This window comes from Rhincodon typus, chromosome 8 (genome assembly GCF_021869965.1).
Source record: "Rhincodon typus isolate 14 chromosome 8, sRhiTyp1.1, whole genome shotgun sequence".
Taxonomy (NCBI): Eukaryota; Metazoa; Chordata; class Chondrichthyes; order Orectolobiformes; family Rhincodontidae; genus Rhincodon; species Rhincodon typus.
Window position 1 is genome coordinate 5,959,903 of NC_063339.1, and position 27,542 is coordinate 5,987,444.

At 43.0% G+C, this 27,542-nt stretch overlaps 1 protein-coding gene and 1 pseudogene across 2 annotated transcripts; both read left to right on the forward strand.

The window, feature by feature from the left end:
- Positions 1–23,063, forward strand: LOC109913900 (ovarian cancer G-protein coupled receptor 1). 2 transcript variants are annotated; one of them, XM_020513467.2, is made up of 3 exons: positions 1–288; positions 19,356–20,515; positions 22,415–23,063. In XM_020513467.2, the coding sequence occupies exons 2-3, from the start codon at positions 19,493–19,495 to the stop codon at positions 22,430–22,432; spliced, it is 1,041 nt and encodes a 346-aa protein (XP_020369056.1). In that variant the 5' UTR covers positions 1–288; positions 19,356–19,492; the 3' UTR covers positions 22,433–23,063. The 2 variants fall into 2 exon arrangements, with proteins under 2 accessions (XP_020369056.1, XP_020369055.1); XM_020513466.2 differs by lacking the exon at positions 1–288 and adding an exon at positions 679–800.
- On the forward strand, positions 22,522–26,114 carry LOC109913905 (annotated as a pseudogene).
- Positions 26,115–27,542: the final 1,428 nt, after the last annotated feature.

The following is a 27,542-nucleotide window of genomic DNA, read 5'->3' on the forward strand; positions in this document are numbered from 1 at the left end:
ACCAGCCAACGTCTCAATCAGTTCGTTTCTTCCTTCGTGGTTTCAGTACAGCAAGTGGAGGTGTATATGTTACTTGTTTATAAACAGCCAGTTTCCAAAGAATGAAGCAAACTCTCTCAATTTTTTTTAATGTTTGGCGTGGTGTGACTTACAGAAAACAAACATAAAGTAACAGCTGCTTGGTTACTCCGGTGGCGATGAAAGGTCTCATCCTGCTTTTATGTGTTTTTTAAATATTTATACAACGGACTGAACTCACAGAAAAACAGAAATGCAAGTGATCCTCACGTAAGTTCTTCTTGTTTTGGCTGCTGGTTTCTGCTCTCGCTTTGTTATTGGGGAGGGGGTGATGGGGTTGCTGCATTGAAGGTGAATTTGGAGATTCGGGGGTTGATTAAATGCGGGAGGGGGGGGCGGATTGCATTTACAAACGCCAGCCTGGGGTTATGTGGCACGGCGGCGTGCACCATAAACGCAAGGGTAGAGCAATTTTTCTGTAAAACTGCAGCTGTAAGCAGGAAGTGGAGAGGCGAGCGTGAGCGATAAAAGAGGAATTATTGAAGCTTTTATTAGTCCAAAGTTCCTTGAAGCCTGAATCAAACAAACAGCGCTTTTTCTTTGCCCGAGGGATGAGGTTTCGCTCTGACTGAGCTGCCCCTCATTCTCGGCTCTGCTTTAGCTGCCTGTCTGACTTGGATTCCCTTGTTGGAGCCTCCTGGAGTCTTGCTGTGCCCCGGCCAACCCTGGAACCACAGCGCTGTCGGTGCTGTCGCTGCTTCAGAGAAACCGGGCCGATGCAGGTTATGAATGTGATAATGCTATGACTTGGCCCCATTCTCTCTGTCTCTCTCTCTCTGTGCGTGTGTCAAAAGCAGAACGTCCTGAATGTACAACCAGAAAATGCAAGAAACGCTCAGAAGCTCTCCTCCCGTGGACAGACAAGCGGAATTAACATTTCAACTTCCATCGCAACTACCACTGCCCTGAAATGTTAACTCTGTTTCTCTCCCTTCACAGATGCTGCCAGGCATGCTGAGTTTCTCCAGCAATTTCCGTGTTTATTTTGCAATTTTTTCCTTTTGCCGGTTGGTGAGTTTTGTTTTAGAAACAGTATTGTCTCTCGAATAATGATTGAATGATTTGGACTGTTCACTTTGTCATAACAAGAATAGACTCGACAACTCATGGGTGTTTGCTCAGTCGACAATTTTCTGATGTATTTATTTAATTAAGGGCCAGGGAGTGAGCTGGGATGGATAATGAGACAACCCATCAGTTACTGTCTGCAGGTCTGTGCGTGTGTCTGATTGTGGCTGTCAGCAGACACTCAGTAATTGCATTTTCCCATCCATCAGTCAAATTGGAAATTCCACAAACTCAAGAGCGCACGTATTCTAGTCTGAAACTCTCAGGCGTGCATTTGATGGAGTGCTGTGCTGTCACAGGAGCTGACAGCCGTAGGAAGAAACTTTGATATAACAAATGATCCAGTCACTTATCTCGTGGCTGCTGCTTACCAACTAAAAAAAATTGAAGTCTCTCTTTCTCCAGCCCATGCAAAGCAGGGGCCAACAATGTACAAAGAAACCAAAAAGTGCTGGAAATCACAACGTGTCAGGCAGCAGCGCGGAGAGAAAGCGTTTCGAGTTTAGATGACTCTTCATCAGAGCACTATGAGCACCCGCTGTAATTTCCAGCATTTTGTTTTCAGTACCGATTCAGGCATCCGCAGTATTTTTCTTCTACAATGTGCATAAAGAAACCCTGATCTGATTTAACAGGAACTACTGAGAAAGGTGGACTCCATTGGTGTGGATACCGGGTTTAGAATTAATGTCACTAAGATAGTAATGTAGGAGCTGGGGATACATAGTTCAAATCCCAGCATAGCCACTATTTGGGATGTTTATTTAGTTTTAAAAATAAGGTAATTGATTACGTCAGAAATCGAAAGCTAGATTGAACAGTGACTGCAAAACTATCTTCAGTTGTTTTAAAATCCTGTCCTGGTTTAAGGAACATCTGCCATTCCTTACCTGTTGAGGCTCCAGACCCACAGCAATCTAAAATCACCATAGTCTCACTCTCTTCTTAGAGAGAGGGAGAGAAGAGGCTGGCAGTGAATTTAACTGAAGGGTCACCATGCCTGATGGAGAGGTTGAGAAGGCAGGACTTTCAGTGTAACCCTTGTTTGTGTGCGAATGGAGGGTGTGCTGTTAGTGTTACTCTGTTACAAACCAGCCACATGAGCTAATGATTCCAGCCACCACCAAGCAAGCTACCCACGTCAAGGGCAATTAGGGATGAGCAACAAATGCTGATCTTGTCAATGATGTCCACAGCCCATGGAAAAATAAATAAAATATCTCAGAAATTGAAACATGGAACAATGTAATATATTTGGATTCCTAAAAAACGTTTGATAAAATATCACGCATTAGGCTAAATAATAAGAGCATGGATAGAAGATTGGCTAACTAATAGAAAATAGAGAGATAGGATGGGGGGGGTGCTTTTTCATGATAGCAAGCTATAACTAATGAAGTGCCACAGGGATCAGTGCTGGGTCCATAATTATTTACAATATATGCATGGTAGACTGGTTAGTAAGGTTTAATCACATGGGATCCAGGGAATGCTAGCCAATTGGATACAAAATTGGCTTGATGGTAGGAGACAGAATGTGGTAGGCAGAGGATTGTTGTTCAGACTGGAGGTCTGTGACCAGTGGTATGCTGCAAGGATCAGTGCTGGGTCCACTATTGTTTGTCATTTATATAAGCAATTTGGATGAGAATACAGGAGGCATGGTTTGTAAGTTTGCGGATGACACCAACATTGATGGTATAGTGGACTGTGAAAATGGTTATCTAAGGGTACAACAGGATCTTGATCAACTGGGCCAGTGGGTTGAGGAATAGCAGATGGAGCTTAATTCAGATAAATGCAAGGTGCTGCATTTTGGTAAGACAAACCAGGGCAGCACTTACACAGTTAATGGTAGGAACCTGGACAGCATTGTCGAACAGAGAGAGCTAGGGGTGTTGATACATAGTTCCTTGAAAGTGGCATCACACGTAGACAGGGTGGTGAAGAAGGCGTTTGACACACTTGACTTCATTGGTCAGAACATTGAGTACCGGGGTTGAGATGTCATGTTAAAGCTGTACAAGACATTGGTAAGGCCATATTTGGTGTACTGCATGCAGTTGTGGTCACCGTGCTATAGAAAGGATGTTATTAAACTGGAAAGGATGCAAAAGAGACTTACAACGATGTTACCGAAACTTGGTGGGGTCTGAGTGATAAGGAGAGGCTGGGACTTTTTTCCCCTGGAGTGTTGGAGGCTGAGGTGGTGATCTTATAACAATTTATAAAATCATGAGGGACATGGATAAGGTAAATAGCCAAGGTCTTTTCCCCTGAGTAGGGGAGTCCAAAACAAGAGGGCATAGGTTTGAGGTGAAAGGAGAAAGATTTAAAAGGGACCTGAAGGGTAACTTTTTCACACACAGACGGGTTCGGGTATGGAACAAGTTGCCAGAGGAAGTGGTAGAGGCGAGTATAATTACAACATTTAAAAGACATTTGGACAGGTACATGAATAGGAAAGAGTTAGAGGGATATGGGCCAAATGCAGGCAAATGGACTAGTTCAGTTTTTGAAATCTAGTCGGCATGGATGAGTTGGGCCGAAGTGCTTGTTTCCATAATGTATGACTCTATGACTTTATAACATTTTGGCTTGTACTCATTGGTGTCTAGAAGAATGAAAGATGACCTTATTGAAACATATAAGATTCTTAGGTAGCTCAACAGGGTGGATGTGGAGAAGTTGTTTCTCCATGTGGGAGAATCGCTGATCAGAGGGCATAGTCTCAGAGTAAGAGGTCACAAATTTAAGACAGAGATGAGGAGGAATGGTCTTATGGCAAAGAGGAGAAGTTAAAAATAAAATTACTCCTGTGAAGCCAGATGGAATGGGATCCCAGCTCTGAACTCCATAATAAAAAGAACTTGCATTTATATAGCATCCAGGAGTCTTCAAAAAAACATTGTGACCAAAAAAAATACATAATACCAAGGTACTTAAGGAAATATTAGGACATACTTAGTCAAATAATAAGGTTTTAACTGAGGGGCTTGTTCAGCTATTCCAGAAGGCAGCTAAAATTAATTGCATTGCAGTGGATTTGGAGTCAGGTGCAGATCAGACCAGATAAGGAAGGAAGATTTCTTTCCCTAAAGGCCGTTAGTGAACCAGATGGTGTTTTATGACAATTGATTCATGGTCACCAGCACTGACACTAACTTTAGAAAAAGGCATTTAAACTCCACCAGCTGCCATGGTGATGTTTGAATTCACCACTACATTCGTAGTCCAGTGTTATTGCCACTATATCATCGCCTTTCCTTTACAAAGCAAAGGGAGGAAGAAAGAGAAAGCCAAAGGTAAAGATGTTATGAGGCTGATGGAGGGGATTTTAGAGCCTAGGTCCCAGTCAGCTGATAGATATTCAGCATGGTGAGAAATTATGGTTAAAATCAGGCATATTCAAGGGGCTGGAATTCAAGGGCTACAGGCAAAGAACCATAGAAATCATACAAAATAGAAGGGGGCCATTCAGCCCATCTTGTCCATGCTGACCAAAGACACCCAGATGCCCTTTACAATCCAGGCTTCCAGCACACAGCCCATAGCCCTGCAGCTTACAGCATGTAAGGTGCAAGTACTTTTTAAAAGTGTTTAAGGGTCTCTGCCTCCAACACCAACTCAGGCAGCAAATTGCAGACACCGACCATCCTCTATGTAAAAATGTTCTTCCTCACATCCCCTCAATCCTCCTGCCACTCTGCTTGAATCTATGACCCCTGGTTTTTGAACTCTATGCCAAGGGAAAACAGATCCCTCACCCCAATGGGTAACTAGTCCATCCACACCCCTCCCAATTTTGTCTACTTCAATCATGTCAGCCCTCAGCCTTCTCTGTTCCAAGGAATACAACACCAACCTCTCCAATCTCTCCTCATAGCCACAATTCTCCAGCCCTGGCAACATTCTGGTAAATCCTGTCTGCACTCTCTCCAGAGCAGTTACATCCTTCCTGTAATGTGGTGACCAAGTATTGTGAGACGGAGTTGTAGAATGGGATGAGGTTACAGAATTGGGATGAGGCAGGGACCATGGGGGATTTGAAAGCAATGATGAGAGTTGTAAATAGAGGAATTGCAAAGAAATGAGTTAACATAGGACACTGAGAAATGGATGACAGGCAAATGGGGCTTAGTGTGAACTAGGTTTCCAGGCAGCCAAAGAATGTAGGCCATGGACCTGGACCTTCTGTGGCTGGAGTCAGCATTTGGCTCAATTCTGCACCAGCCCAGAGTCAGTGAGCTATAACAGGGCACCTAGTCCAGGGATATAATGTAAGGGCATTTTGTTATTGGGGCAGAGACCTCCTGCCAGAGAGAATAAGTTAGTGGTTTGGGTTCCACACCAAGAAGTACTTGCATTTATATAGTACATGGTAAATTATTTAAGAACCAAATAAAAACAGTTCAATGACAGAAAATATTTGCCCCAACACATCATGAGCAGCAGAGTCTAACCTGCAAAGGTTTATAAAGAATAATTCACCCTCACCCTCTTCTCTATCCTACTCCAAGGGCCCATTAAAACACTCATTTATTTTGCCATGACACCAGGGAATTGAACCTCAGGGCTGCTGACCTCAGCAGTTAAGTATCACATTCGATGGCACCTTTCCTGAAATAAACCACCAGGGAGCTATTATAGACTCAAGTAAATCATTGCCAAACCCAACCACACTCCCTTTGGGCTAAAGAATCAGAACAAATGTGAAGAAATTTAAGAAGTCTCAGCTTTTGCTGAATGACGTTCCCTCACCCCAGTGGGTAACCAAGGTGACTAGGCAACCAATCCATTGCTCAACCCTGTGTAGGCAGCAGGACTCTGTAATTTAACCTCCTACAGACTCCTAATGTGTGAGTAACGTACATAAGAAAAATCTGGCAAAAAAAGTGCATTCTTTCATTTACACAAAACGACAAATATTTCTCCTGAAACCATTCAATGGTTTTTGGCCTGGACCAAAACTGATACTCATAGAGTCATAGAGCACAGGAACAGGCCCTTTGGCCCACCATGTCTGTGCCAACCAACAAACAACAAACTACAACTAATCCTATTTATTTGCACTTTATCCATAGCCTGCAATGCCCTGGCATTTTAAGTGTTCATCCAGATGCTTCTTAAATGTGGTGCGAATACCTGCCTCCACCACTGTCTCAGGCAGCATGGTCCATCTTTACCACTGGATGAAGAAACATATTCTCAGGTCCCCTCTGAACCATTTACCCCTCACCTTAAACCAATGCCCTCTGGTACTGTCAAGAATTGCACCATCAATTTCATTCCACTGGGTATAACAAGAGGCAGTGCCAGAATTTGGATTGGCTTGGGCCTCCTTCAGGTGAGACCGAAGGAAACAGCCCCACTGTACAAACTGGATTCTTCATTGTCTTAACAGTGCAGTGTCAGCAGAGCGTAACAGTGCTCCTTAATATTGCTCCATTGCAGGTCCATACAGTGGTAGCTGTGACCACAGTGATCCAAGGTTCTGTCTGGGCTTTTGGAGGAAGCAGTAGTGTTTTACTAATACCACTAGGTCAGTAATCAGAGGCCAAGGTTAATGTTATGGGCACTTGGGTTCAAATCCTGCTAAGCTAACTGGTGGAATTCAAGCTCCATTAAATCATTAAATCAGTAATTATAAACTTAGTCTCTCAGAGATTGTGCCATGAAGGAACAAAATCTGCTATCCTTACCTGATCTACTTGTGACTCCAGGTCCATAACAATGTGGGTGACTGCCCCTCCTGAATGGCCCAGTGTAAAGCCATTTGGTTTGGGGGCAATTAGGGATGAGCCATCTGTACTGATCTTGCCAGTGTCATCCACACCCACAAAAGAAGGAAGGGCTTTTGTGGAAGGTTGGTGGAGCCTCTACCTCTGGGCCAGAAGGTCAGTGTTCAAGTCCCAGCTGCCCCATAGATACATCAAACATTGATGAAAAACTTCTTATGACAGAAGAAATACAAGGTATACAAGAAATACAAAAATACAGGCTGCGCTGAACCATTCCAGCTCACTAAGGGTGGCTATAGGGATGCCATACTTAGAGACATAGAGTATGACCCGTTAGAAAAAGGCCCTCCAGCCCATATTGTCCACACTGGTCATCAAGCACCAAATATTCTAATCCCATTTTCAAGCACATGGCCCATTGCCTTGTATGCTGTGGCATTTCAAGTGCCCACCTAAATAGTTTTTAAATGTTGAGGGTCCACAACTCTACCAACTTCACAGGCAGTGAATTCCAGGCACCACCATCCTTTGGATGAAACGTATTCCCCTTAAAAATTCTCTATATCTCCTGCTCCTTAAGTCTGTGCCTACTTATTGACCCTTCTATTTAGGGGAAAAGTTTCTTCCTATTTACCCTGTCTATACTCCTCATAATTTTGTCAACCAGGTCCCCCCTCAGCCTTCTCTGCTCTGAGGAAAACACCACCTGCCTATCTAGTGTTTCATCATCGCTGATTTGCTCCAGCCCAGTCAACATCCCATGAATCACTTCTGCTAGTGTAATCACATCCTTCCTACAGTGTGACAATCAGAGCTGCACACAGTACTCCAGCAGTGGCCTAACTAACATTGGGGTGGCATGGTGGCTCAGTGGTTAGCACTGCTGCCTCACAGTGCCAGGGACCCAGGTTTGATTCCACCCTTGGGTGACTGTCTGTGTGGAGTTTGCATGTTCTCCCCTAATTACCCTAATATCCTCCCCTAACTAATCATGTGCAATGAGAGCAGGACGAGGCTGGGTGACACTTCCAGCTTATCTTCCATTTTGGCTCCACATTCTCTCTTGTTCCTCATATCCCCTTTCAGTCTGTTATTGATTGCTCAGTGAATCTTCTCTGGAAATCTGACATGATCAGGATTGGACTCAGATGCCAAAACTCAAATATCTTGCCGGTTTTCCTGTCCAGATTCATGGATTAGTTTTGGATAAGGTGGTAAAGGTGCTCAGGTATGGAATGATCACATGGCCTCGCAGCTCGTACTTTTGAGGAACATTAAAAAGTCAGAAACATTAACACTACTGTGTGCAATTTGCTATGTTTCATTGGCATCTACACTTCAAAAACAAAGTGTTTCAGTGACTGTAAAATGCTTTAATGTTTGTGAAAAGCATTATATAGATCAAAGACCTTTTACGAGGATCAGGTGTTGATTTTTAGCTGATAAAAGCTTCCCAGTGAAGCTTCTTAACTGACATTTACCATGTTAAGGGTACTATATAAATGAAGTTGTTGCTCAAGATGGGACATCAGTTTAATGTTTGGATCAACTTGTAATGTCCATACTGCACTGCAGTCAGGAGGACATTCACCCAGCAAGAATCGCACTGGTGGGTTGGGCTGGTTAGGGAAGCTGGGTGTTGCTAGTCAATGAGTGCACTCTGTAACCTCTGGATAAACCACCTCCCAGAACGGAGAATAAAACTATCCTACAATATAGTGTTCTCTCTCTCTCGCTGGAGACAGCAGCACCAACTGTAGGTGACACCACAGAACTACACTCCATTTTAGATCAAAGATCACACGACACCAGATTATTGTCCAACAGGTTGATATGAAAACGCAAACAACCCTTCAGTCCAACTTGTCCAGGCCAATCAGATATCCTAAATTAATCTGGTCCCATTTGCCAGCATTTGGCCCATATCTATCTCTGCATTTCCTGTTCATATTACCCATTCAGATGCTTTTTAAATGCTGTAATTGTACCAGCCTCAACCACTTCCTCTGGCAGCTCATTCCATACACACACCACACTCTGCGTGAAAAAGTTTCCCCTTAGGTCCCTCTTATATCTTTCCCCTCTCACTTTAAACCCATGCCCTCTAGTTTTGGACTCCCCCACCCTGGGGAAAAGACGTTGTGTTTTTACTCTATCCATGCCCCTCATGATTTTATAAATCTTTATAAGGTCACCCCTCAGCCTCCAATACTCCAGGGAAAATAGCCCAAGCCTACTCAGCCTCTCCCTGTAACTCAAACCCTCCAAGCCTGGCAACATCCCCATAAATTGTTTTAACTCTTTCAAATTTCACAACATCCTTCCTATAGCAGGGAGACTAGAATTACATGCAATACTCCAAAAGAGGCCGAATCAATGTTCTGTACAGCTGTAATATGACCTCCCAACTCCTATCCTCAATACACTGACCAATAAAGGCAAGCCTACCAAACACCTCCTTCACTACCCTGTCTACCTGAGACTCTACTTTCAAGAAACTATGAACCTGAGCTCCTAGGTCTCTTTGTTCAGCAACACTCCCCAGTACCTTACCATTAAGTGTATAAGTCCTGCCCTGATTTGCCTTTCCAAAATGCAGTACCTCACATTTATCTAAATTAAACTCCACCTGCCACTCCTCGGCCAATTGGCCCATCAGCCCATCTGATCGAGGTCCCATTGTACTCTGAGGTAACTGCCTTGACTGTCCACTATACCACCAATTCTGGTGTCATCTGCAAACTTACTAACTATACCCACTATGTTCAAACCAAATCATTTATATAAATGACAAAAAGCAGTGGACCCAGCACCAATCCTTGTGGCACACTGCTGGTCACAGGCCTCCAGTCCGAAAAACAATCCGCCATCATCACCTTCTGTCTCCTACCTTCAAGCCAGTTATGAATCCAAATGGCTAGTTCTCCTTGTATTCCGTGTGATCTAACCCTGCTAACCAGTCTACCACATGGAACCCTGCCTAACACCTTACAGAATTCCATATAAAACATAGCCACCACTCTGCCCTCAATAACCCTCTTAGTTATTTCTTCAAAAAACTAAATCAAGTTAGTGACGCACAAATTCCCACGCACAAAGCCATGTTGGCATTTTTTCTGAAGAAGGGTCTAGGCCGGAAACGTCAGCCTTCCTGCTCCTATGATGCTGCTTGGCCTGCTGTGTTCATCCAGCTCTACACTGTGTTATCTTGGCTATCCATAATCAGTCCAAATACATGTAAATCCTGTCCCTAAGGATTCCCTCCAACAATTTGCCCATCACTGATGTCAGACTCGCTGGTCTATAGTTCCCTGACTTTTCCTTCCCACCTTTCTTAGATAGTGGCACCACGTTAGTCAACTTCCAGTCTTCTGGCACCTCACCTGTGGCTATCAATGATACAAAGATCTCAGCAACGGGCCCAGCAATCGCTTCCCACGCTTCCCACAGAGTTCTAGGGTACGCCTGATCAGGTTGCAGGGATTTATCCATCTTTTTCATTTTAAGACGTCCAGCACCTCCTCCTCTGTAATAGAGACATTTTTCAAGATGTTGCTATTTATTTCCCAAGGTTCTCTATCTTCCATATCCTCTCTACAGTAAAGACTGATGCAAAATGCTCGTTTAGTATCTTCCCCATCTCCTGCGGTTCCACTTGTAGGTGGCCTTGCTAATTTTTAAGCTGTCGTATTCTCTCCCAAGTTATCTTTTTGTCCTTAATGTATTTGTGGAATTTCTTTGGATTCTCCTTAGCCCTATTTGTCAAAGCTATCTCATATCCCCATTTTGCCCTCCTGATTTCCCTCTTAAGTATACCCCTACTGCCTTTATACTCTTCTAGGGATTCACTTGATCTCTGCTGTCTATACCTGACATATGCTTCCTTCTTATTCTTGGCCAAAACCTCAATTTCCATAGTCATCCAGCATTACCTGCACCTACCAGCCTTGCCCTTCACCCTAACAGGAACATCCTGTCTCTGGACTCTCATAGTCTCATTCTGAAGTCTTCCCACTTTCCAGCCGTCCCTTTACCTGCAAACATCCACCCCCAATCAACTTTTGAAAGTTCTTGCCTAATACCCTCAAAATTGGCCTTCCTACAATTTAGAACTTTAACTTTTAGATCCAATTTATCCTTACCTATCATTATATTAAAACTAATAGAATTATGGTCGCTGGCCCCAAAGTGCTCCCCCACTGACATCTCGGTTACCTGCCCTGCCTTATTTCCAAGAGTAGGTCAAGTTTTGCACCTTCCCTGCTAGGTACATCCACATACTGAATCAGAAAGTTTTCTTGTGTACACTTAACAAATTCCTGTCCATCCAACACTATGGCAGTGCCAGTCTATGTTTGGAAAATTAAAACCCCTTACTATAACCACCCTATTATTCTCATGGATAACTAAGATCTCCTTTCAAATTTGTTTCTCAATTTCCCACTGACTATTGGGGGGTTTATGATACAATTCCAATAAGGTGATCATCCCTTTCTTATTTCTCAGTTCTACCAAAATAACTTCCCTGGACAAATTCCCAGAAATATCCTCCCTAAATACAGCTGTAATGTTATCCCTAATCAAAAATGCCACACCCCCTCCTCTCTCGCCCTCCTTTCTACCCTTCCTATAGCACCTATACCCTGGAACATTAAGGTGTCAGTCCTGTCCATCAATGAGTCATGACTCTGTAATCATTGTATCATTGCTATGATATCCTACTCCCATGCTCCCACACATGCCCTGACTTCATCTGCCTTACCTGTTAACCTCCTTACATTGAAATAAATGTGGTTTAATTTATCAGTCCTACCTCGTTCTCTGCTTTGTTCCTGCCTGCCCTGACTGTTTGTCTTGCTCCTTTTCCCAACTGTACCAGTCTCAGACTGCTCTCTTTCCTTATTATCTCCCTGGGACCCACCCACCCCCATCACGAACCCCCCACCACCACCACCACCACCATCAACACCCCACCCCACCCCTTTACTAGTTTAAATCCTTCCAAGTAGCTCCAGGAAATTTCCCCACCAATATATTAGTCTCCTTCCAATTCAACTGCAATCTGTCCTTCTTATACAGGTCACTTCTACCCCAGAAGACATACCACTGATCCATAAAATGTGAATCCTTCTCCCCTTCGCCAGCTCCTCAGCCATGCATTCATCTGCTCTATCCTCCTATTCCACTAGCTCGTGGAACCAGGAGTAATCCAGATATTATTACCCTTGAGGGTTTCTTTATTGTCATGTCTATCTTGTTACAAAAATACAGTGAAAAGTGTTGCATAGTGTCGCTACTCTCCGGTGCCATCTTAAAATTCAGAAAAATAAGCCAAAACATAGAATATACAGGCCGAAAAATATAGAAATGAACAAAAAGTGTTCAACTTTACAGTCCTTCTTGTTAAGTGCTCCGCCATGGGCCTGGTGGCCAGGCACGAGTTCCCTTCAATGTGCCGCCGTCACTGGTACAAAAGTTGACACTCTTTGGCACAAATGCAGGCGCAACCAATGCCACCTGGTGCTGCGCTGGCTCAAACTTGAATCTGCCGCCATGAGTCTGCTTTGGGCCCACCTCTGGTTGATGCTGCCGGGTCATGTACTGGGCCGGATCTCGCCTCCACTGCCATCTTCATGAATCTGCTCCAGACTCAGGAATCCAAATTCACATTCGCTGCGCCACCATGCTGGGCCTATTCGTGTCCGCGCTGCGGGGCCTATTCGAGTTCGCACTGCTGGGCGTATTCGAGTCTGTGCTGCTGGGCCTATTTGAGTACATGCTGCTGGACGTATTCGAGTCTGCGCTGCTGGGCCTATTCGAGTCCGCGCTGCTGGGCCTATTTGAGTCTGTGCTGCTGGGCCTATTCGAGTTCGCACTGCTGGGCCTATTGGAGTCTGTGCTGCTGGGCCTATTCGAGTCCGCGCTGCTGGGCCTATTTGAGTCCGCGCTGCTGGGCCTATTCGAGTCCGCGCTGCTGGGCCTATTGGAGTCCACGCTCCTGGGCCTATTGGAGTCTACGCTGCTGGGCCTATTGGAGTCCATGCTGCTGGGCCTGTTGGAGTCCGCACTGTTGGGCTCACTCACTGCCGCTGATGCACTTGCTGCAACTGAGCTCTTCATCAAGAGGCAAGTAAAATAAAATAGGGAAAAAAACCGAGAAGAGATAAAAAGGAGAGGAAATAAAAAGAAAAGAAGGTAGAGCAGACAATCCCCAGGACCAGAAGCCCTACTGCACCGCCATCTTAACGGAAGTCAGCTGACAATGCCTGTACCGTGTACATCTGGGGGACAGTTTTCTAAAGGGAGGGTGACCTTATAGAAGTTTATAAAATCATGAGAGGTATGTAAATAGGCAAGGTCTTCCACACTGTGAGGATTGGTGACAGCCATTAAACACTAACACCAAAAGCCTTTCAAAAGCCTTTCACCATCAAATATTTCAGATGGAAATTGATGGTAGAGGGCTTTCATAACACTGAAGAAGTATTTCAATGAGCACTTGTCCTGGGGATAGCGTGACTGATGTATGAGGAGAGATTGACTAGATTAGGATTGTTTTCGCTGGAGTTGAGATGAATGAGGGGGATAAAGTCTAACAGGACTGGACAGGGTAGATGCAGGGAGGATGTTCCCGATGGTGGATGTGTTCAGAACCAGGGGTCACAGTCTGAGGATTCGGGATAGACCATTTAGGACAGAGATGAGGAGACATTTCTTCACCCAAAGAGTGATGAGCCTGTGGAATTCATTATCACAGGAAGTAGCTGATGCCAAAACATTGAATGTATTCAAAAGGTAGCTAGATATAGTATTTGGAGTGAATGAGATCAAAAGTTATGGGGAGAAAGCAGGATTAGGCTATTGAGTTGGACGATCGGCCATGATTGGGAAGAATGGCAGAGCAGGCTCGAAGGGCCGAAGGGCCAAATGGCCTCCTCCTGCTTCTATGTTTCTATGTTTAATCAATGAAAGCAACTAATCCCTGTTGAAGCTTTCCTATTACTATCTGACTGTGATCAGATATCTCTGTGTGCACTGGGATTGAACTGAGGCCTTTCTGCCACTTGTACCATGAAACCTAAGTGTGAGGTGGCAGGGTGTTTATACCATGAGACCTGGGAGCAGAAGTAGGCCACTCAGCCCATCAAGCTTGCTTTGCCATTCAGTGAGATCATGGCTGATCAGATAATCCTCAGCTCCATTTTCTTGCCTTTTCCACCTAACCCTTGACACCATTACTGATTAAAAATCTGCCCATCTCAGCCTTGAAATATAATTAGTGATCCAGCCCCGATAACTTCGAAGGGCCGAATGGCCTCTTCCTGCTCCTATTTCATATGTTTCTATGATGGGTCAACGCTCCAAAGTGGGATTGGGTTAGTCAGGCGGATGGTTTGTCTGACGTGGCTATGATTGGCTGAAGGGCCTTTCTCAGTGCTGTAGATTTCTATGACTTATGTGGTGCAGTGGTAATGTTCAATCCCACCTGGTCCAGAGGTATGTAATAACAGGTTGATTAAAAATATCTAAAATGTTCTTCCCTCTTTGCATTGATATATCTTACGAATGTCCCGATAGTACAAGATGAAAAGTTTCAACTAAATGTGTCTTTTCTCACAAAGCAATTTTTGTGAAACAGTGCAAGAAAGTTTGACACGGCAAGGACACAATAAGCGCATGAGTACTTATGTGCTTTTTTGAGCAGGCTAATCAGGTGATTAAGTAACACATCATCTGGAAACTGGATGAGATGTTAAATAAATTTCCCATCTGTCCTACAATTATTTCATGGCCCTGTTTTGAAGAAGAGTACGGGAATTCTTGGCAAATATCTATCAATATCTGGCGGCAGTCTCATAGCTGCTTGCGGGGGCTTGCTGTGTGAAATTTCACTGTGTCTCCTACATTGTAGCAATGTTCAAACCTGCTCCATTTGCTTTGAGTTGCATCAGGGTTTACTGCAGTCTCATAGGGCACAACGGAAAAGCAAGACTTTTTCGACCACAGATTTCAGATATTCACTTTTTGTTCGTGAGTAGAGAGTAATCATTCTGTTAGTTTTAAGAGGTGTAAGACTCATCAAGCAATGTGAGATAAAGGCTGTTACTGATCTCAGTCTGCTACTGCTGCTCGCTGATTATAAATGGAAATTAAATGGCAGTGGAAAAGACAGAAAGGACCCAACAGAACCAACGATGACTGAGAGAGGTGACAGGTTACTGTTCATTTTAGAACTGCTCTGATCAGGAAAGACACACAATAATTTAGTATAGAATTAATATTCCCATGGACAGATTTGGGTTAATTAGAAACAGCCAGCACAGACTTCTTAGGAGAAAATTGTATTTAACTAACTTGCTGGAGATATTTGATAAGGTATTACAGAGGGTTGATGAGGGGAAGGCTGTTGGTGTGGCATAAATGGATGTTCAGAAAGAATTTGATACAGTGCTTAACAACACATGAGGGGAGGTGATGGCCTAGTGGTATTGTTACTGGAGTGTTCATCCAGAAAGCCAGGCAACGTTCTCGGGGCAGAGGCTGATTTTGAATCCCACCACAGCAGATGGTGGAATTTGAATTCAATAAATATCTGGAATTAAGAGTCTGATGATGACGATGAATCCAGTGATGATTGTGGTTTAAAAACCCACCTTATTCATTAATGTCCTTTAGGGAGGGAAACTGCCATCCTTACCTGGTTGGGCCTACATGTGACTCCAGATCCACAACAATGTGGTTGACTTTTAACTGCCCTCTGGGCAATAAATATTCAGAGACACCCACATCCTGTGAATTAATTTTAAAAAAGCAAAATTTGAGCTTTTTAGTAGCAATGCAGATGCAAAATTGACTGAGGGATGGGAAACAGAGAGTAACGATTAATGGACATTTTTCAAGCTGAAAGAACGTTTGTAATGGAGTTCCCCAGGGCTCAGTATTGGAACCATTGCTTTCCCTGATGTACATAAATGATTTGCACCTTGGTGTGCAGGGGACAATTTCAATGCCTGTGAATGATATAAAACTTGGACGTGGGGGTGGGTGGGGGTGGTGGTGCGGGGACAGGTGGGGATTAAGTAGCAAATGAAATTCAATACAGAGGACTGAGGTGATACATTTTCATAGAAAGAACATAGAGAGACAGTGTAAACTAAAAGGTATTATATTAATGGGGGGAGCAGAAGCAGAGAGACTGGAATGTGTATGTACATAGGTCAGTAATGGTGCCAGAACAGGTGGAGGGAGGAATTTATAAAACATAGAGTGTCCTCAGCTTTATTAATGGAGTATAGATACAACAGCAAGGAGGATGTGATGAACATGAATAAGATAATAGTTAGACCTCAGCAGAAGTATTGTATACAATTCTGAGTACCATACTGTAGGAAGGATTTGAGCAGTTTCAATCAGCACATTCAAACGGGTATCAGATAAGTAGTCAGATAGAAAAAAATGTGGAAAAGGCACTATATACCCTTTCCTTCTCAGGAGCACTGGTCTATATAGACATCCTAATCCAAGGACTTCACAGGACTGCCCAAAACTCAAACTAAAGCTGAAATAAAAAGTCTCTCCCTCTAAGCCATTGTGTTTCCTCTAAGCTAAAAAATAAGCTCCAGAAGGCTCTAACAAACCTTCAGGCCTCATTATTTAACTTGCTGGGTTGAGAAACAATCTAAGAAAAACCAAAGAAAAATCCATGAACAGCGCTCAGGAACCCATTCACTCTAAAGTGAGGTCTCAAAAATTGTTTTAAAAGAAATCACCATGGCTACAGGAATACTTACTGCTATATATTAACTTCAGACACACAGAAAGCCCTTGGTTACTAACTCAAAAATGAGAAACTTATAACAAATGGTATATATTAGAAAAGAACTGCAGCCTCTTGTGAATATATTTCAGTGCTTAACTACCAAAAGCTAACTAATTTAGTAACTAATTAGCTAACCACTAAAAATTAAATGTATGATCTATCAAGCCAGGTTTCATTTTTGGATCTGACTTGTCCAGTATTAACATTGGCTGGAATTGTAACTGGACAATAGCTAAAAGTAAATAATTAATAAATTAAAATACCCAAGGCAATAACTACACAGGCATGAACAGCAAGGTACAAGAGTGTATGAAATAAACAATTGAACTGGAAGCTATTATTTTTAGCATTGTTGGCAAAATGTGTTGTTTTCAGCAATACTCCAGTTCCCTATCAAAGGAGTATTTTGTTTAAAAAAAGGTTTTGGCATTATGCTTCAACAGGACTCTGGCAATCTAGACAAGGAATGGGAGGCAGCAGTCACATTGAGAGAAGAGTGAGAGAAGATCTAATTGAGAGATGTAGATGCTAAAAGGAATCAACAAAGTAGACACAGAGAGGATGTTTTGCTCATGTGGGGCAATCTAGAAAGAGAGATCATAAATTTAGGATAAGGGGTAGCAGATTTAAAACAGAGATGAAGAGAAATTACTTATTTCAAAGGGTCACGAATCTGTGGAATTCACTCTCCTAGAGTGTGGTGGATGCTGGGACATTGAGAATATTTGAGGAGGAGATAGATTTTTAATGAGTAATGGGTTGAAGGGTTAAGGAGAGCAGGCAGGAAAGTGGAGTTGAGACTGAAGTGAGATCAGCCAGCATTGTATTGAATCATGGAGGAGGCTTGAGGGGCTGAATGGCCTACTCCTACTTCTTGTGTTCTTATTGGTAGACCGCAGCAATGGGGTGACTGGGGTGGGATTGGTTGGGTTAGAATGAGTTTGAGAGATAGGAGTGGGTACCATCCTTGACGTTGGGGGGATGACCCCTTGGGTGGATAGCTTCACCTTGAATTCCACCTTGGAGTCCACCTGGCAGCAGCTCGTGCTGGTAGACTGCCCAACTTGCTTTGCCTTCCAACTTAGGTGTGAAAAATGATAGCGGAGGCAGGATGGGGCCCTCAAGCCGCTGCTAACCATCCATTTAAGAGGCTCAATGGGCTGTAGAATTGGCAGGTTGCTAACACCTTGGACCAACCAGCAGGTCAAGGGAAGGCAAGCTGGTCACCTGCTTTATTATATATACCCAGCCCACATTGTTCATTTACAAAGTATAAGAACCGAAGAAATAGGAACAAGAGTAGGCCCTTCAGCCCCTCAAGTCTGTCCTGAAATTCCATAAGATCATGGTTGATCTGCTTTAGGCTCCAACCCATCTGTAGTGTCAGCTCCTCATTTGCCCGAACTCTTCAATATTTCAAAATCTATCTACCTCCTCTTTAAATACTTTCGGTGATCAAGCCTCCACAGTCCTCTGGGTTAGGGAGTTCCAGATATTCACTACCCTCTGAGAGAAGAAATTCCTTCATATCTCAGTTTTAAATGAGTGTCCCCTTATTTTGTAACAATGTCCCCTGGTTCGAGATTCCCCCCATTTGTAGGAAACATCTTCTCAGCATCTATCCTGGTAAGCCCCCTCAGAATCTTGTATGTTTTAATAAGATCCCCCTCATTCTTCTGAACTCAAATGAATAAAGGATTAACCTGTTTAGCCATTCTTCGTAAGTCTACCCCCTCATCCCAGGAATAAGCCCAGTAAACCTCACTTGAAATGTCTCCAATATTTTCTTAAATACGGGAACTAAAACTACAGACTGTACTGCAGCTGTGGCCTCAGCAATACCCTGTACAGTTGTAACAAGACTTATCCATTTATAAATTCCAACCCTGCAACAATAAAGGTTAAAATTCAATTTGCTATCTTAATTACTTGCTGCATCTGCATGCTAACTTTTTGTGTTTCATGCACAGGAATACCCAGAACCCTTTGTGCACTGTTTTTGGAGTCTCTCTCCTTTGAAATAATACATTTTTATTATTTTTAATCTTCCTACCAAAGTGCCTGACCACATACTTCCCTACATTAAATTCCAACTGCAAAGCTTTTGCCCACTCACTCAACCTATCATCACTGTGCATGTTCCTCATGTCCTCATCATACATGCCTTCCCATCTATGTTTGTAGCATCAGCAAGTTTGAGTATATTACATTCTGCCCACTGGGGGCAGCGGGGTCTTTAAAATCATCCACAAGTTCTTTCTAAAATATAATTAAGAGATTTACTGCACAGTGCTTTTTGTATTTGAATCGAATATAGGAGAATATAGGACGAATATTGGACAGACATTTCAATGGATTGAAAACTGTAATAGTATTGATGAAAAGAGAAGCAATCCAGTAATAAAATAAAGAACTGAAACAAACAAACAAACACAGAAATGGCTGGAGAAACTCAGTAAGTCAGGCAGCATTGTGCAGAGAAAAGAGAGTTAAAGTTTTAACCCTTCTTTAGAACAATCCAATTTGCTTTTTTAACAAAATGCAGCAACATAACAGGTAGAGAGTCAATACAATGAATGAATGATAGATGGTTGTAATTGAAAATCATGAGGCATTTTCTCAGTTTCTCTGTGTCTCTATCCCTCCAGCCAGAAAATCTGCAAAGAAAAAGAATTTGAAGAAATAATATCAGGACAAGTTTGATACAACTAGCAAGACCATAGCCGGGAATCCAATGCACAAATAAATTTATTTTGAAAGAAAATTTCCAGGGTTGTGTTGAACGATGGTCAACTGTTCTGTCGACCACAGTATCCACCAGATCCTGTTTCCCACCGTCTACATTGGGGTCTTCATCATTGGTCTCCCAATTAACCTCCTGTCCCTGTATCATAGCTACCTACAGATCAGACAGAAGAATGAGCTGGGAATCTATCTCTGTAATCTGACCATCTCAGACCTGTTGTACCTCCTTTCCTTACCTTTGTGGATTCAGTACATGCTGCAACATGATGACTGGCAATATTCTCGGGAACTTTGCATCTTCAGTGGTCTGCTCCTCTACCAGAATATCTACATCAGCATTGGCTTCCTCTGCTTCATTGCCATTAATCGCTTCCTCGTCGTGGCTTACCCTCTGAAATTTAAATTCATACACAGCAGGAAGGCTGCTTTGCTTATCAGTATTCTCATCTGGCTCAAGGAGATAGCCGTCTGCACCATTTACATGGGCTCCAAGGTTCTCAGTAAAGACGAGGGGAATGACACTTTGTGTTTTGAACATTATCCTCTGCGTCAAAAGGACAGATATTTAAATATTTATAAACTTTCGATTGGCTTCAGCCTCCCTTTGATTTTATTAATCTACTCTTACCATAAAGTGTTGAGGGTTGTCCACAAAAGCCATGGACTTGAAAGACAGCGGAAATTAAGAATAAAAAAATTGGTTTCTGGGACAATCATCATTTTCCTGGCTTGCTTTGCTCCTTATCACATTTTCCTGATGGTTCGAAGCATATTTGAGTATGACTGTCCCTTTGCTGACAGTATTTTTGAGGTTTACCATTTTGGGCTCCTGCTGATGAGTTTAAACTGTGTGGCCGACCCTGTTTTGTACTGTTTCATATCACAGAGTTCACAGAGCTGGTTGGCAAGGTTCCTGGATCCTGTTATCAATCTCTTTCCATGTGGAAAAAAAGAAGAAATTGTGACCCTTGAGATGAAGGACAACTTACCACTTACAACCAAAACAAGTCTCTTACCTCAAAGACACCAGAAACAAGCAAATTACGATTACCAACACTCAAAGGTGTGAATTGCTAATTAAACTTCTCCTGGGCTTTCAGTAAAATCTCCAAACATGGTCAGATGTGAAGGGGTCAGTGGACAGAGTATGATGTATAAAGGAGGTTTATTACAAGAGTGTCTCATATAAAAGCAAAATACTGCAGCTGCAGGTGATCTAAAGTAAAGACAGCAAGTTCCAGAGAATCTCAGCAGCTCTAACAGCATTTGCGGAGACAGAAACAGAGTTAACGTTTCAAGGCTGATATAACTCTTCATCAGAATTCTGTATCTGAGTATATCAATCTCTGTTGGCTTGTGGTTGTCTGTGTGACTATGAGTGATTGTATGTCAGTGAGTGTGGTGTATCTCTGTTAGCGTGAGTATGTGAGTGACTGTGAACATGTGTGTGTTAGTGTTACTGTGTGTGATTCTTTGAAAATCTGTATGTATGCTTCTGTGTGTGAGAGTGTGTGTCTGAGTGTATCAAGTGTGTGTATGTGCTTCTGTGTGTGTGTGTTTCCCTGTATGTGTGTGAGTATCTATGTGTGTGTGTTACTGTGTGTTTGTCTGTCAGTATCTATGTGTGTGTGTTACTGTGGCCATGTCTGAGTATCTGCGCTTGTGCGTGTGTGAGTATCTATGTGTGTATGTGTTACTGTGTGTGTGTGAGACAGTATCTGTGTGTGTGTGTATGTGTGTGAGATTGAGACGTTTGAGCCTCATCTACCCAACTACATGCACGTGGCAGAGCCTGCAAGTCACACATTGGCTACATCAACCATCCCAGAACTCACTGAAGCATTAAACTTCACAATTGTTCACTTTTGTTGATCTAGCCTTGAAACTCCCTGTAAAGAGCAGTTCCATCATGGACTGCCTGAACAATTGCTCCTGCGTTAGTCGATCATCTTCCTGTCCTGGATCCACACTCACCCAAATGCTAAAAACTGCATGCACTCTTTGCTGGCAGCTAGCATCACTAAGCTAGGTATATTCATGGGTTTTCCCTGAGCTCTAATCTTGCTCAGTTGAATGGAGTAATTACTTCTTAAGGGCGTCTCAAACCCCCCTTCTCGACTGTATTGACCTATTGGTCATAGTCTAAAGATTGGGTTGAGGAGAACTTCTTCACTCAGGGAGTGGTCAGCATGTTAAATTCTCCATCACAGAAAGTGGTTGAGGTCAAAACACTAAGTATTTTCAAGAAGGAGCTCAGAAGGGAAAAGGGTATGGGGAGAAAATGGGAACAGGACACTGAGTTGGATGATCAATCATGATTATGTTGAATAGCGGAGCAGGCTAAAAGGGCTGAATGGTCTACTCTTGTTCCAATTTTCTGTTTCTATTGCTGCTTTCTGGAGGTCATAGTGTATAAATTGACAGCTGTTCTTGGTCAGCATGGAAGAGTTAGATCAAAGGGTCTGTTTCCATGCTGTATGGCTCTATGACTCTATCCCAAGAAGCTTCACAAAAATATAATCACTCAACACTGACCCCCAAAGTCTTCTGAGTGATCTTTGTCTGCTGAGGGGATCCCGGAACAAAGGGGCTTCACATCCAAATGAGAGTTCGGGATAATGTCAGGAAGCACTACCTCACACAGAAAGCTAGTGAAAATCTGAAACTCCCTCCCAGAAAAGAGTTCAGAGGCTGGGCTCAACTGAAGACTTCAAAATTGAGGTGAATTGATTGTTGCTTGTAAAGGATGTTATGAAATGGAGTCAGTAAATGACCTGCCATGACCTAATTCAATAGCATTGCATGCTAGAGAGATTGAATGGCCTGGTCCTAAGAGCCTAAGCGCCACTTTCTGATGTTAATATTTGTTCATCCATGTCTACACAGAACATAGAGCATCGATTGTTTTGTTTTATAATCTCTTTCTTGTTTTTAATTCCCCCCAAACTCCACCCCACCTTAGCAAAACCTCTTGGTTTGATTTCCTGGTGAACTTGAAGACTGCAGCAGGGCAAGTATATTCTCTTCATCTGTAGAGGTGGCCATTCAGTCAGAGTGTGATAATTCCACCAACTGTCCTTCGATTACAGTATCCACCAGATCGTCTTTCCCACCGTCTATATTGGGGTCTTCAGTATCGGCCTTCCAGCTAATCTCCTGTCTCTGTATCACACCTACCTACAGATCAGGCAGAGAAATAAGCTGGGACTCTATCGCTGTCAGCTGCCCATCTCTGACCTGTTGCACCTCGCCTGTCTGCCCTTGTGGATCCAATACTTACTGATGAAAGATCATTGGGTGAATGGCAAGTTACTATGCAAGATCACTGGGATCATCCTCTATGGGAGTATATATGTGAGCATTACATTCATCTGTTACATCTCCATGGTTCGCTACCTGGTAGTGGTCCACCCTTTAAGATTCCACACCTTCTGAACTTTGAAAGCTGTGCTTCTGGTCAGTGCCCTCGTCTGGATCAAAGAAATTGGAACCAGTCTTTTCATTTTCTCCTTCAATTGGGACTGTGAAAGATCAAAACAACCACTTGCTGTGTCTTGAGCATTATCTATTGTAGCCTTGGCAATGGAGAATAAACTATTACCATCTCTCTCTGTGGGTTTCCTTTTCCCCATTGTTTTGTTAACTTTTTCCTATCACCAGTTGTTATCATCTATCTGGAAGAGATAAGACATTCAGCAAGATTAGAAAGATCAGGAAGTTAGTGTTGGGTGTCATTGTCATATTTTGCATTTGCCTTGACCCTTATCACATCATGCTAATAGTCAGAACCCTACTTGAGGATACTTGCAGCTTTGTGAAGACCTCATTCCATTATTACTACTTTGGGTTGCTGTTGATGAGTTTGAACTACATGGCTGATCCCATCCTCCTCTTCTTTGTATCAGAGAGTTCATGTGGAATTCCGATGAGGCTACTGGAGCCTCTTGTCAACCTTTGTCATTGCAGACAGAAAGAGGAAAGGAAATATTCAAGCACGATTGTTGATCCAGAGACCTAGAGGATTGAACATTAATGTCAAGACCCTATATCAACCAGTGTATTGATTGTTCTTTTTTGTCTGAATCAGAAGGCGATGGGTTCAAGTCCCATTGTAGAGAGTTGAGTATATAATCCAGGCTGACACTTCCAGTGCAGTACGAAGGGAGTGCAACACTCTCAGTGGTGCCACATTTGAGTAAGTTCTTAAACTAAGGTCCTGGCTTCTCTATGAGCTGGCCATAAAAGATTCAATGCTATTAATTAAAGAAAGGAAACAAGTTTCTCCATAGTCTCCTGGTCAATATCATGAAAGACTAGATTATCTCCTTTGCTGTTTCCATATCTATTAATGTCAACGATGTAAATCTCAGAAGAACATCTGCAGTGGAATCTTACAAAGTATGTGTTGTCATGGAAAACAAAACTAATGTCAATGCTACTTTTAAAAGGCTTCCTGTTCAAAATGCTTTTCCTAGATGCTCCCTGAATGTTCATTTTGAAAGTATCCTATAATTAACCAAAGCTTCAAAAAGCCTTCCTGGCTATTAGCCGCCTTTATATAGTTTTTTGCGAGCCACTGCTTCCATTTCCTATTACAGGAATAATGTGGAGTTGAGTCCACAACCAGAACAACCATGACCTGACTGAATGGTGGAGCACCAACACCACACCCCACCCCCCAACTCCTGAACCTGCACAATCTTCCTATTCCAAAGTATCTCAACCCGACCTGGCCCATCTCCCCTCAACCCATCTCATCTAATTTTCCAGCCTCTCTCAGCCTATTTTGTTCCTGCTGGGCCAGTTAACTTTAAATTATTCCAGAGGTTCTGCAGTGATTTGGGATTGCAGTAGAAGATTCAGGGTTGGATTAAGAGCTAAGGGTGATGGAACACTTTCCATCAGGGATATCCAGTGTTTGTGTTAAGGTCTTTGAGGTCCAGTGTCACACACTGAGACACAGAACGAACTTTGCTCTGTTCTGCCGCAGCTATGCAGAGCCAATCCCTGGACTTTTTTACAACTTGGTACAGTAGTTATCTGTTCCCTATGCTGAATAAAATTGCCAATGTTTAGAGGAATTCTGCACTATGTGCCAATGCCCACTACAATTCGATGAATACATTTCACATAGGAGCTTTGCAGACAGCAACTGTAGAAAAGCCTTCAACAATCTGGTTGAAGGAGCTTCATCTGGAGTTTAAGTACTAGCACAGACTTTTTGGGCTGAATGACCAGTTTCATTGCAGTAGAATTCTATGAAATCAACCCAGAGAATGCTGGGCACAAATGCTGATTAGTCAAGGTCTCAAAAAGAAATAGTGCAACCCATCCCCAGAACCGGAGATTCTGAAAGAGACAGTTCAGGAGCAAAGGCAAGTCACAGCAGATCCTGGAACTTTGAAATAAAAAAAAAGAAAAAAAAGTGCTGGATAACACTCAGCAGCTCAGGCAGCATCAGCAAAGAGAGAAAAAAATAGAGTTAACATTTCAGGCCAGCGTTCAGATGCCAATTCCCCAGTGATACTGAATCTTGTGTTATGCTGGTACTGGCTTCATGGGTGGTTTTGGGTTAATGTATCAACGCTTTTTGCAACTCCACAGAAATCTCATCCACTTTAAGCATCCTATCAGGCATTCCTTCAATTCAGAACTTGCACAGTATTGCTTGAACATGATCTGTCTTTGAAAAAGCCTTGCAGTCCTGCCCATAATGATTTGCCAATATTCAGTGGTCCACATAATAGATTAAAGTGTACCAACAGCCAGTTGAAGAATAACCTACATAAAATTATTGGCCTCACCTTTCTCAGCCACACTCTGTCTCCCTTACAATGTTTTTTTTCCGGTAATCTGGAAAGTTATTCTCAGCGTCTCCTGTGTTCTTCAGAATCTTACACACGGATTTGGGAACATCCAATGTGATAACAGGAAGTAAAACCTATCAGGAATGTTTCTTTAAAACTCAGTGCATCAAAATCCTTTGAAAAGCCTCCAATGTATCTAATTTCCCCCCAGTTTGCACACTAGAGTTTTTGACTAGTTTTCAAGAGAATGTTGAAAACAACATTGACTTTATTTATATTCCTCTTTCTACAGCATTCAGAGGACAGCCCCTCTGACAGAGCAGCACTCAATCAGTGTTGCACTAGGAATGTCAGCCTAGGTTTTGTTCTCAAGTCTCTGGAGATTCTGACTCAGAGATGAGTGTGCTACTCATTGAGGCGATGACTGCTATAGAGACAGAAATAGGATTTCTGTGGTATCTTTCACAGTCTCACGGTACCCCAAAGCACTTTGCAGCCAATGATGTACTTCCTGAAGTCTAGATCTTGCTGCTATTCAGAGGAATATTGAAGTGACTTTGCACACAGCAAGATCCTGCATGCAGCAATGAGATGCAACATCTCAGGCTTTGCATTGCGAGGACCGACTGAAGTCTAAAGAATATGAAATGAATGTGTCATATTGTGGAATAATTCGATGAAATCTTTTGTGTCGGTGTTTTTAATAAACAGTTTATTTTTGCGGGTATTCTATTTATAGGTTTTATTTCTGTACCACACTTCATTCAGAATGAATTGTACTTATATTTTACTTAAATTGTAATAACTTTGTTGCTTCAACATTAAATGAAGTTGGTCAAATGCATTATGAACAAAGTTTGACTTGTTTTGCCATCCAAAACCCTCAAACATACAGGACACATAACTTTGAGCAGTGAGTCTTGCATTTGACCCACAGAATGGAAGTTCTGACTGGGAAACGTGAGTTACTGGGCCGAGGGAGATGGGAAGTATTGATCCCAGGACTTGGTGCTGGGACAGTTAATCTTTCTCAGGCCTCATCAGTGAAATCTGATCAAGTGTGAAGTGATTTCTACTCACCAAAAACGATTGATTAGGCTGGAGTTCTTTTCTCCAGAAAATGCAAAGTTGATCTTAATACAATACAATACAGCACAGGAAAAGCCCACACTGATTCCTAATCATTATTTAGACCCGCTACTTATTGCCCATACACGGTTTCTATCCCTCTTCACCTCCTGTTCTATCAAGGTATGCCTTAAATGTTGCTAACATGCCTGTTTCCACTACCTCCACTAGCAGTGTGTTCCAGGCACCCACCACCCTCTGTGTAAAACATTTCCCCTGCACTTCTCCCCTAAGCTTGATAGAATGAACATATATAAGAGTCAGGGAAGACCAGAATTAGGAGCCATAAATACAAAATAGTCGTCAATGAATCCAATAGACAATTCAGGGCAAAAATCTTTACTCAGAATGGTCAGAATGTGGAACTCACTACCATGGGGAGTAGTTGAAAGAAATTGAATCAATGCCTTTGGGAAAACCATATCATCATATGAAGAGAAAAATAGTCGAGGGAAATGTTGGAGGAACACAGCAGGCCAGGCAGCATCAGAGGAGCAGGAAAGCTGACATTTCCGGTTGGGACTCTTCTTCAGAAATTGGGGAGGGGGAAGGGAGCTCTGAAATAAATAGAGAGAGGAGAGGTGGGGCTAGGGAAGGTAGGTAGGATGGTGGTAAGTGAGTGAGGTGGGAGGAGCGGATAGGTGGGAGAGAAGATGGACAGGTTGGGTCCCGACCTGAAACGTCAGCTTTCCTGCTCCTCTAATGCTGCCTGGCCTGCTGTGTTCATCCACCTCTACACTGTGTTATCTATAATTGTGTCAGGTCAAGGAGACAGGGATGAGAGGGAGGGTCGGTCATGGGATGAGGCCGGGGGTGGGGAGATTTTGAAACTAGTAAAGTCCACATTTGAAACTAGTAAAGTCCACATATAACCAACCCTCCCTCTCATCCCCGTCTCCTTGACCTGATGCAATCTGTCTGTCTTCTCTCCCACCTCACTGACCAATCCCCACCACTCCCTACCTGCACTCACCTATCACCACCCCAGCTACCTTCCCCATCCTCTCCCCTCCTCTCTCTATTTATTTCCCAGCTCCCTTCCCCCTCGCCCATTTCTGAAGAAGGGTCCCGACCCAAAACGGGACCTGCCCGGCCTGCTGTGTTCCTCCAACTCTATGCTGCGTTATCTCTGACTCCAGCATCGGCAGTTCTTAC